We start from the raw sequence: 12,607 nt of genomic DNA on the forward strand, positions 1-12,607 counted from the left end.
ACGGCGGCTCCTCCCCTTCTGGCTCTCGGGACGGCGGCTCCTCCCCTTCTGGCTCTCGGGATGGCAGCTCCTCCCCTTCTGGCTCTGGGGATGGCGGCTCCTCCCCTTCTGGCTCTCGGGACGGTGGCTCCTCCCCTTCTGGCTCTCGGGACGGCGGCTCCTCCCTCTCTGGCTCTCGGGACAGCGGCTCCTCCCTCTCTGGCTCTCAGGACGACAGCTCACCCCTCTCTGGCTCTCGGGACGACAGCTCACCCCTCTCTGGCTCTCGGGACGACAGCTCACCCCTCTCTGGCTCTCAGGAAGACAGCTCCACCTTCTTTGTTTGAATGACGGAGGCATCTCCCATATCTACCGCCAGGTAGTTAACGACCATGAGGGCAAGCTCTGCGAAGGACGCTGGGTGATGCTGTTCCTCCCACTTTTCCCACCTCCCCCCATCTCGACGCCACAGCGTGTTGATAACTATGGGGAGGTCGTGGAAGAGGTCCGCCTCAGGGTGCATCAACCAGTCCCATATTTCCTGGGATGGTGGTGAAGGTGGTGGCACTGGAGGTAGTGGGGTGGCCCCTGATGCCCGGGGTGAAAACTGTACCTCTTCCTGGGCCTGATTGTAGGGGCATCCTGCCCAGTTGTGGCCGTCCTCCTCACAACGGCCACACCAGTCTGCCGGTGGCACTTCTGGGCAGGACCTCCAGCGGTGGTCCACCTTCCCGCACCAGGAACACCAGGGGAAGAGGCTGGCCGGGTCCTCCAGTGGTGGCTGTTGTTGCAGCAGCTTACATTTCTTTGGCTGCTGCATCTCCTGCCTTTGCCGCTGTCTGCTCTTCTTCCCCATTTTTTTTTTCCAGAAAAAAAAAAAACTCCTCAAAATTCAAAAAACAAACAAAAAAAATACTGCCCTGAGCCTCCAGGTAGCGTTGTCCCACTTCTGAGCACCAAATGTGACAAGGAAATGACCGAGGTTGAGGCTCAGAGACAGTTTAAAGTTCAAAGTAAAACTTTTTAATAAACAAAAATACAAAATAAACAGGCACAAGGGCCAAACAAAAAGGTTTTAAACAGAGCATACACACAAAACAAAACTTACAAATAAAGCTTCCAGGCTGGGCGTTGCCTTCACTGGTTTCAAAAACTTACAAAAACAGCACACTCAGACAAACACAATTGCTTCTTCTCCTCTAGAACTCTCTCTCCCCAACTGGGAGGCTGAGGCCTCCTTTTATGCCAGGTGGCTGAGTAATAATTGAATAATTAATTGGTGGATTGCTCCCACCTGAAGCAATCAACCTGGGCAGGGAGGAGAATTTAACTTCTTCCCTGCCAGTATTTCTAAGGGCAGAGCCCTGCTCTGCCACACAGTTATATTTTAAACATCAATATTAAAATAAAAGACAAACTATCGGATCTCAAAAGTTTTATTCAAGCACATCATATCAAACATCTGCACAGCCAAGCTGCAATATTTAAATGCACAATTAAACATAAAAGGGTTTACTTTCGAACTTACTACATATAAAGCACTATTTCAAAAAATGAAAAACTATAATAAAATAAACATTCCAAAAGAAACTAGTGTGTAACTAGGTATATGTACATACAAAACTGTAAAAACAAAAGTAGTTTTTAATTTAAAATGAAAGTAACATATTTTTTCTCTGAAGCGCTGTGGCTAGCTTCAAGATGAAATCTCTCCTACTGATATTTTCCCCGGTGCATCCCTTGTACAAAACAAAGGAATTGGTGGCTGCCAGGTCCAGTAGAGATAACAACAGGCCTGTATATATATAAAAAAAAAAAATAATAGAATTGTAGGTTATATTCAAAATAAAAACATTCTAAAAGACAGTCAAAATGACGACTTTGGCGGTTCTAGGGGGGTGGGATTATAACTTCCTTATTTTTGTGATTCTGCCTTTCAAATTCCGTCAGGGTATTTAATACACGTACTTAAGAAAAATCATAAACGGACAACCGCATAACTTTCAGACACACAGAGTAATTTCAATCTGAAAACCTCAAACGGTCAAAATGAGTGTTAAAGAGGGTTTATATAGCAATACACGCTCGCATAAAGATAAATTGACTTAAATAGACTTATTCCTATTAATTAGTAATTATGAAATTATGAAAATTATGCAAATTATTTTACCCATGTTTTTTTCCCTACGTTAGAATGTCTAATTGTCTTGCCTAACCGCAGCAATTCCCCACAACAGCTCAGAGAAGGTCAGTGGGCATCCTCTACAGTCAATGTTGTCAAGCTACTAGCCCCAGGAGTATAAAATCCAGCCCTACAGTCATCCATTTGAGCTCATATAGCGCCCGGCCAGTAGAGTCCACTGTAGTGCAGTGAGGAGAAACAGCACCTGCCAGTTTTGCCTTGTTAACCCACAGGAGCGCCAGCCAATGTGACACCCTCCAGAACCCCAGCGACTTAACATAGCCAGGAACCTGTGCTCCACCACTATAGAAATCTTCCTGGTCGCCATGCAGTCGTGCATTTACCTGTTGAGCCACTCAATTTTTTTTTTTTACTTTAATTTTCATCTTAGCTGCAACCACTTAATTACTTTCATTGCTTTATTTACTGTGGAATATTGATAGTTAGTCCCCTGGGTTTTAGTTATGTTTTATTCCAGTTGAGTTATTGTAACATGATCCCTGGTACAGCTCCAATAGCTGAAGGGGTCATGGGTCATGGGGAGCCACGTCCTGCACAGATTCTAGTTCCCGCCCAGGCTAGCGTGAGCACCTTCTTGTACAGAAAAAATAAAGGAACACTTAATTAGAGTAAGTGTACGCGTGCCGTTTCTCTGAGTCAATAATTAGAAAGTTATTGAGTTTATCACATTTGGCGACGAGGAGTAAAAAAAAAAAAAAAAAAAAAAAAAAAAAAAAAAAACATCTAGAAGCAGGCTACACTTCGGACGGCAATGGCGACTTTTGGAAGCATTGGAGAGTTTGATGAGAGCACTGACTGGACGGAGTATGTGGAACGGCTTGGACACTACTTCGCAGCAAATGATATTACTGATGGAGGTAAACAACGCTCCATATTTCTAAGTGTTTGCGGTTCGAAAACATACAGTCTCATCAGGAATTTGGTATCGCCATTGAAACCTACTGATAAGAGTTTTGCTGAACTGTGCTTAATTGTTAAACAGCATAAAAACCCTAAACCGTCAGAGATTGTGCAGACTTTTAAATTTCACAATAGGTTTCGGCAGCCAGGGGAATCTGTGGCAACTTATGTAGCCGAATTGAGACGGTTGTCTGAACATTGTGTTTTCGGGGAGATGCTGGATAAGATGCTGCGTGACAGGTTGGTATGCGGCTTGCAAGATGACCGCATTCAGCGCCGTTTGTTATCGGAAACCGCGTTGGATTTTAAGAAGGCTGTGGAGATTGCTCAAGCCATGGAGGCTGCTGCGCAACAAGCTCACGATCTTAAACCGACCGCCTCAACACCACCTGTGATTCACAAGGCGATCGCAGTTGGTTCTCCTGCGATAGACTGCAGACAGGGTGAAGGGAAAAATATGTGTTACCGCTGTGGACAGCCACATGCTGCAAGAGACTGTAGATTCAAGGACGCTGTTTGCCATAACTGCAATAAGAAGGGTCACATTGCAAAAGTGTGTCGCAGTAAAAATCAGCCACGCCAACACAGAGGGGGCTGGAAACCCAAGATGCCTAAAGCTACGCATAGCTTAGAAGGGGAGGTAGATGAAGACGAACCTGAAGTTGTTTACAGTATGCACCAAGCAAAAACAGAGAAAGTAGAGCCTATTTATGTGACTGTGAAGGCGCAAGGGGAAGAATTGCAAATGGAAGTTGATACAGGGGCGTCATTCACAGTTATCAGTGAGAGCACGTACAGAGGCACGTGGCATGGCAAACAGTTACCCCCACTCAGTAAGTCTGCCATCAAGCTGCGCACGTATACAGGAGAAGAAATTAAAGTCATAGGCATCATTGCAGTGGAAGTACAGTATAACCAGCAATCATGCACGCTACCAATACTGATAGTGTTTGGTAATGGACCTAGTTTGCTAGGACGGAACTGGCTGAAGAAGCTCAAGCTGGATTGGTCTAACTTGTATCATATGGGAACTACTAGTGTGCAAGACATTTTAAACAGATATGCAGTTGTGTTTCGGGATGAACTGGGAACTTTGAGAGGAACTAAGGCTGTCATTGAAGTGGACGGAAACGTTAAGCCCAGATTCTTCAAAGCCCGTACAGTACCGTATGCATTAAAAGAAAAAGTCAGTGCTGAACTGCAGAGATTGCAAAAGGCAGGCATCATTGAACCTGTTCAGTTTTCGAAGTGGGCTGCTCCTATTGTGCCAATTATGAAGCCAGATGGGTCAATACGTATTTGTGGCGATTATAAACTGACAGTGAACCAGGCCTCCAGACTGGATGCTTATCCAATTCCGCGAGTGGAAGATTTATTCTCCAACATTACAGGGGGGCAAGCCTTTACAAAGCTGGACCTGAGCCATGCCTACCAGCAGCTGCTCCTGGAGGACAGTTCTAAGGAAGTTTTGACCATCAACACGCACAAGGGGTTGTTCCGCTACACCAGGTTGCCTTTTGGGGTGTCATCAGCTCCAGGTATTTTCCAACGCACCCTGGAAAGCCTGCTAGCAGGTTTGCCCCACGTTCTCGTGTATCTGGATGACATCCTCATAACAGGTCCTGACCCGTCAAAACACATGCAAGTTTTGGAAGAAGTTTTGAAGCGGCTTGCTGATGCAGGATTGAGACTAAAAAAACAAAAGTGCATTTTCCTAGCGCCAGAGGTGCAGTATTTAGGTCACAAGATTGACGCAGAGGGCATACACCCAGCAGAGGAGAAGGTCCGGGCAATAGCGGAAGCTCCGACGCCCAAGAATACCACAGAGTTGAAGTCATTTTTAGGGATGGTAAACTATTACCATCGTTTTCTGCCAAATTTATCAACGCTGTTGGCACCATTGCATCATCTACTACAGAAGAAGGTGCCATGGTGTTGGAAACCACAGCAGGAGAAAGCTTTCCAGTCAGCAAAGAAGCTTTTGCTAACATCACAATTGTTAGTACATTTCGACTCCAAGAAACCATTGCTCCTGGCATGCGATGCATCACCCTATGGAGTGGGAGCAGTGTTATCGCACACCCTGCCTGATGGAAGTGAAAGACCAATAAGTTTTGCATCCCGCACTTTGGCTCCAGCTGAAAAAAACTATTCTCAGCTGGATAAAGAAGCCCTCGCCATTGTGTTTGGGGTAAAAAAGTTCCATCAGTACCTGTATGGACACCATTTCACTATTTGCTCGGACCACAAGCCCTTGATGAGCCTTTTCAGCGAGAGCAAGTTGATTCCACCGATGGCTTCAGGGAGAATTCAACGGTGGGCGTTATTGCTTGCTGGTTATGAGTATGAGATACGCTACAAGAGTGGAGAGACACACAGTAATGCTGATGGACTGAGTCGTTTGCCACTGAAGGATACACCCTCACATGTGCAAACACCAGGGGATGTGGTTTTGTTACTGGAAAACCTCTCCACTTTCCCTGTCAACCTAGGGCAAATACAGTCAGGAACCAGAAGAGACCCTATATTGTCGCGAGTCCTGACATACGTGAGAAGTGGATGGCCAGCAGAAGCCGAGATGGAAGATCTGAGGCCGTATTTTAGAAGGAAGGAGGAGTTAAGTATCCAAGACAATTGTTTACTTTGGGGAAACAGAGTCATTGTACCTCCGCAAAGCCAGGAGAAAGTTATTGCTGAACTTCATGAAGCACACCCGGGCATATCTCGCATGAAGAGCCTAGCAAGAAGTATGGTGTGGTGGCCTTGCATGGACCAAGCCTTGGAGAAAAAGGTTAGAGAATGTACCATTTGCCAGAGCACACGCCATGCACCGCCACCGGCACCGCTACACCCGTGGGAGTGGCCTGACAGACCGTGGGCCCGCCTGCATGTGGATTATGCAGGTCCATTTATGGGGAAGATGTTCTTGATCCTTATTGATGCCCACTCCAAGTGGATAGATGTTCATGTTATGTCTTCTGCTACTTCTCAAGCTACCATAAGTCAACTGCGGGTTACATTTGCAACGCATGGGCTGCCCGAGATGCTAGTGACAGATAATGGAACAGCATTTACTAGCGAAGAGTTCCAGCAGTTTTGTAAGAAAAATAGCATTAAGCATGTCAGAACATCACCTTACCACCCTGCATCCAATGGGCTAGCCGAAAGAGCCGTGCAGACGGTAAAGGAGGGGTTAAAGAAAATGAGGACTGGCACAATTGAAACCAAGTTGGCCAGGTTTTTGTTCCATTACAGAATCACACCTCAAACCACAACTGGGTCATCGCCGGCAGAATTACTGATGGGACGTAGACCACGATCGTGTTTTGATGTGCTGAGACCAGCAGTGGGAGGGAGAGTGAGAGCTGCGCAAGCTAAGCAGAAGTTTCAACATGATCAACACGCCAAAGTTCGCTTATTGAATGTAGGAGATACTGTTTATGTTCGAATGTTTGGAGTGGAGGATAAGTGGACACAAGGAACCATACTGGAGAAAGTGGGTCCAGTGTCATTCCAAGTGGAACTGACGGATGGGAGAGTGATTCGCCGTCATCAAGACCACCTAAGGAAATATCAGGCAGCGACCGTTCCACAATCTGAAAGACCAGAGGATGTCCAAGTTCCTTTGGGAGATGACTACAGCCCTAACCCAGTGCAGTTAGAGTTTTCAACAGAGGGGGTTCCAGTAGACCCAGAGCCAGCAGTAGATCCAGGGCCAGAACCAACATTAGCCCCGGCACCAGAGTTGCGCCGTTCACAAAGAGTGCGTAGAGCTCCACAGAAACTGGACTGTTAGTTTAGTTGTTCCTAGCTACGTAAGTGTTGAAAGTGAATGTAAGATAAAAACAAGACCAGTTTTAATCTGAGGTGGAGGGATGTGGAATATTGATAGTTAGTCCCCTGGGTTTTAGTTACGTTTTATTCCAGTTGAGTTATTGTAACATGATCCCTGGTACAGCTCCAATAGCTGAAGGGGTCATGGGTCATGGGGAGCCACGTCCTGCACAGATTCTAGTTCCCGCCCAGGCTAGCGTGAGCACCTTCTTGTACAGAAAAAATAAAGGAACACTTAATTAGAGTAAGTGTACGCGTGCCGTTTCTCTGAGTCAATAATTAGAAAGTTATTGAGTTTATCACATTTACTGTCAAAGCAACTGATCAGGCCTTCTTGTAAATATATAGTTTACATCATTTTACATAAAGAATTGGATTATTCCGCCATGTGCAGCACCTGCTCAATTCACTTCAGATTGCATGGGCTCACTGGAAGAATGGGACACTGTTTTCTGTGCTAACTACTTGAATAGTGTAAAAAGAGCTGCAAAGTGAAAGAGACTTTGAATTCCAAATCTCAGTAAACACCCTGAGTAAGAGTGTTTGAGTTGGCGAAGGGGAGCTCTCCACACCACCAGCCTTGGCAGCAACCAAGCGACCTCAGAAAGAAAATGAGAAAGCACAGACTTGCTCTTTTTCAAAACGTCAAATCAAAAAACAAACCCTTTAGAAAGATCCACAGTAATGTTACCCTACAACTGCAGTTACTGTGCTTAATACAACACAAGTATAGAGTTGTACTGTAGTGAAATGATGTTCCCAAAGCTTCCTCCATCTGGTATTCTTACAGTAGCAGTCATCTGACTAACGCTTGGTTTTGATCGGCCCGGGCAGTTTGCAGACCTTCACAGCAGAGCTTTGTGTTGACTTGACAATACAGGGGCTTTTGTTCAATGTAAAGTAAAAGTCAAATAAACTGGCAAAGTTTGTTGCACAAGCAATAAGTTCATGAAAAATAGAAATCTGCTTGGTAACACTTTATATGCATTGAACCCTATACAGCATTCCTAATACCTTCATAAAGGATGCATAAGATATATCAGTATGTGCAGAACCCTCCAGATTCACTTCGGAAATACAATATTCCACTTAGCCATCTACACGTTCTGTAATTCTTGAGATATATTAAATAACATTGTTTTTGCACCATTTTAGTAACACATTGTACTACATGTTATGAATGCATATATGCGTATTATGTCAGTTGTCAAAGTCATTATGATGGATTATGCAAATGGATATACTGTTAGCTTTAATGAAGATGAATGCAACATAGAGTTCAATTCACAGCTTTAGCACCTGCTCTGTTGGTAATTGAAGCAGTCAAAACAAATACAAGGGCTGTAGGGGCAACCCACCCCCTGCCTCAAGACCACTGCATGCTGCATTCATGGCAAGTAGGTACAGTGGGTTCCGTGGAAAACGTCCAGCTTACTGCAGTTGGTGTGGTGTGTCATACTGGGGTGCGCTCCGGGTTACCGGTCAGTGGCCGCGGACAATCTTTTTCAAAATCATGCATCAACTACATTTGTGAAAAATTCCCCAGAAGAACCGGCAGATGGCACGTTTCTTTAGAACTTAAAAAACACCCTTGCTGTGGCACTGCAACAGCAACTGGAGCTCACTCCTAGGTACGAAAAAAGAAAAAATATATATACTGATGAGAGAAAGAAACAGTGAAAATTACATAAAACAGAAATGTAATATAAAAGCAACATCAGATTTAGTCTTACTTAGGCTACAAAACAGAATTTATATTATCATGACTTCCTTTAAAACGTTGCTAGATGTTTTCTCACTGTCTTCGATGTGAGTGAAATTGCGGTGGCCGCTACCTGATTTTGACTCTTAAGGTGTTGCATTCATTTGTAACAACAAACAAAAATATTCCAAAACACAATTGAACATTTTTTTTTAACTTGATATCAGGTATCTGTTTAAGACCATTCACCATCGCCAGCTTTTGTTACTAGTTTTGCTAGGTTTGAAAGATCAATGTCAGTATTTTTTTAGTATTTGTATTGTGTGTTTGTATCTGAAGAGATTTGAATGTGATTTGTACTAGGTTGTATTAGGGAGCTTGATGAATATGTGTTGTGTATGTATCAATTCACAGAGATTGCGTGCGTCTGTGCATTTTTGCTAATTTTGTAAATATTGTCTGCCTTTTAAAAAGCTATAGATTTTCATGCATGAAACTTTAATTGCATTTTGCAATAACCATCCATTTTTGTTCTGAGTTGCTCTTAAAGGGATTCATACCAGTAATCCATTAATCATATATCAAATCACAGTAAACCGCTGACATCCTCAGATTGTTAATAATAAATACATCTAGTAGAGTCTGCTGTAAATGCTTCAATGACCAGGGAAACATATTTCCAGAAACATTTGGCTTTCGACCAATCAGGAGATGTGACCAAAAATTTCAATTTTACAATACAAGGTTAACATTACAGTTCATACTTAATCACCTGCTACAGCACAGTAAAGGAGTGCCCAAAAATAAAACTTCTAAAATGTTGCTTTAACCCTTTTCTGCCGGAGCTCTTTAAAATCGATCGTATAGTATCGATAACCTTTCATGTCATATCTCGGCCGTCCAATCACCAATAGCCATGGGTCACAGCTATGACTATGGGCCTTGTCTCCATATAATTGGTTTAAAGCTAGGGTGGGTGGGATGTATAATATTATAATTACGAGGACACAGCACAGACACCGCCATTTTAGCTGAGTTCACTGTGGATTCAAATAAACACACATCCATTTGAAACGTCTTTGTCTGTGGTTCTACAAGTCCTGGAGTGCTGATCACAACTCATTTGAAAGGTAAGTACTTGGACAAACTAGTCATCTTGTTATTTTTTTCGTAGTTTTTTTAACTTTATATCCTCTTTTTAACAAAAACTTTTAGATCATTTTTTTTTCTCTCTCTGTGTGCAGGGCAGGAGATGACTTTAGATAAATAAAGACAATACTAACTACTATACTAACTACTATATTTTTTCTTATTGTTATTTTTAATTATATATGCTCCTTTTTGAAAATGTGGTGGACAGAGGCCAAACTAAATACTTGCATCTGAAGCCTATCTAACTGTTGGGTCATTTTTTTCTTTCCTTTTTACTTTTTTTTTAGTTATGAAGTTATATGTTTTTATTTTATTTCCTCACTTTTTTGAAAACATTTCTCCTCAAGAGAAAATAGACAGAGGCAAACTAAATACCTGCATCTGATGCATAACTAGCTGTCTGGTAGTTTTTTTATTATTATTATTATTAGCTATGTATTTTATTATCATTATCAATTTACCTTTTCTATGTGTTCTTTGTTTCAGTGTGTGTGTATATGTCTAAAAGGATGGAGAGTCATTATTTAGCTGTAGTCATTATTATAATTATTATTATTATTATTATTATTATTATTATTATTATTATTATTATTATTATTATTATTATTATTAGTTTATTTTTTCTTTGTTTCTGTGTGTGATTTATTTATTCTAGTTATTCTTAGGGTTGGTCTGCATTTGCCATTTCAGAGGTTGTTTTTCGTAAAATACCATGCATCATAAAACCTTGTGTTGCTCTGCAACTGTACAAGATATTTCCATTTTGATTTCTGATTTGAAATTCTTGGAAAATTGTGCATTTCCTATATACTCTAAGTGGTTTTCTGTATAACTTGGAAAGAGTTCGAAATTGGCAGTTTTTAAAAATATTATTCATTATTCTACATTTTTCAAAAAAAAATTGGGAGGCTCAGCTTATAGGAAAAAAATATAATACATTCCACAACAAAATACATTATATCATTGGAAACAGCTACTTAATGCCTTTCTATAGATATATTTGGTTTAAATTTCTGATTTCAGGTTGCCAAACTACAAGCGCTAAAACACAAAGTGGTCATATTCATGCCCTGCTTAAAAGGGTTAAATGCTGTATACACTTCATCTGTGTATACATGAGACCTTGCCCTACCACAAACAGTAAGTTAATTCCCCAAATTCAACACATCACAGATGATTTCTCAGTACACTTTGTACTGAATTACTGCTTGCAACAGATACTCTATTGTACGTGTTACTCGGCACACCCCTAGTATTTTGAAAGTATATACTGCATCACACAGTAAATAACATTATATCTTTATAAGGGATAGTTTAGTCCTCAACCTTTTTGAAAACATTTTTTAAATCAATATTTCTACATGTCTCTGATACATGTCTCTGATGAGCTTCTAGCCCTACATGAAAGAGCAAATCTTGCTGACATTCCTATTTGTAGTGCTGGTGTGTTCTCTGTTCTGTTTACTACTTGATCTGTACAGCATGGGTAGTTTATGACCATAACTGTTTTTCACATACATTTGCAAAGGAAACAAATAACAAGCTAATGCTGTTCTCTTTCTCATGAATGTGTTTTCCTAAAGAGACAGTAAGAACTTAAAACAGCTATAGAGTCTCTGGGACTTTCAGTGTGTAGGAGGTCATAGCTATTGTACTGTTCATGGTGAACTGACTGAAATCTCACTTTAGGAGCCAGTACTAAAAAGAAAGTATTTACATGAATCCCTCTAACATTCGCACCAGTTTGTATCTTATTGGTACGGACAATAGTGGACTCCACCAAAGAATACAGCATCAGTTTATTTCCCAGTTCGGTAACACTTTATGTGTACTTACACATAATTACAATGTTATTACACATAGTTACAATGAACTTAACGTGTAAATGTTTTTGCACGCTATATGTAAGTATACAATTGTATCAGAAAAAGGCTTAGAGTTAGGATTAGGTTTAGCGTCAGGTTTAGAGTTAGGGATAGGGTTAGGGTTATCGCATGCAAAAACAAGTACATTGTAACTATGCATCATAACATTGTAATTATGTGTAAGTAACCCATGTATTTACTAAGTTACTACAGTACTATGTAAATACAAAGTTTTACCCCCATTTCTTTAGTAACATCCAATAATAGCTTTGCGATGGCCAGTTCTGTAATTAAAGGGATCCACTGTATATATTTTTCAGTTACTAAAACAGTGGCGCGTTTGGGGTGTGTGTCGCATATGAAGACGTGATCTGGAGGTTATGCACTGCCAGTATGGAGTCAGTGAGGTTTAAAGTCCTATAACCACAAATGCAGACAAGCCTGGCTCTTGCATAGTGGTTAAGACGCTTGCTTGTGGTGTGTATATTTGCCGGTTTGCACCCATACAGCCCCTCGACAGGGCATTTATAGAAACAAATATGGTATAAAAAGACATTGAAACAGGTAGAAAATATTCCATGTTGTTTTATTTATTACATTCCCACAGTAGGATTCCCCCAGAGAGACAGGCTGGGTGTGAGAAACACACTTTTCTCAGTAAAAAGTACATTTCCTATAACCCTGCAGAGCACAGAGCACATTGTTTTCCGTGGCGTATATCAAACAGTCACAGTATGTTCAATATGCTGTCAGAAATATCATGTTATAAAACACAGTGAGCACTTTTATTAAAGCCATATTTCCTGTAATTTTTTATTTTGTATTTTTTTTCACATGAACTAGGGACATGTACATCACTGGGATCCGGAATGAGTCATCTACGACTTCGGAGTGAATGCACTGGTATCTGCTCTGCAGAGGGGCTACTCAGGTGAGAGCATGGGGAGTGATTGCACTGGTATCTGCTCTGCA

The 12,607-nt window shown here is 41.6% G+C and overlaps 1 protein-coding gene across 1 annotated transcript; it reads left to right on the forward strand.

Moving 5' to 3' along the window:
- The first annotated feature begins 2,633 nt into the window (after positions 1-2,633).
- Positions 2,634-7,157, forward strand: LOC117973446 (uncharacterized protein K02A2.6-like). The gene has a single exon (XM_059002538.1). It carries the CDS (start codon positions 2,934-2,936, stop codon positions 6,876-6,878), a length of 3,945 nt encoding a protein of 1,314 aa, XP_058858521.1. The 5' UTR covers positions 2,634-2,933; the 3' UTR covers positions 6,879-7,157.
- The last annotated feature ends 5,450 nt before the right edge of the window (positions 7,158-12,607 follow it).

This window comes from Acipenser ruthenus, chromosome 27 (assembly GCF_902713425.1).
Source record: "Acipenser ruthenus chromosome 27, fAciRut3.2 maternal haplotype, whole genome shotgun sequence".
NCBI classification, from domain to species: domain Eukaryota; kingdom Metazoa; phylum Chordata; class Actinopteri; order Acipenseriformes; family Acipenseridae; genus Acipenser; species Acipenser ruthenus.

Bases quoted from the DNA above. Each gene is read 5' to 3' on its own strand.
- LOC117973446 (XM_059002538.1), top strand. From the start codon at position 2,934: ATGGCGACTTTTGGAAGCATTGGAGAGTTTGATGAGAGCACTGACTGG.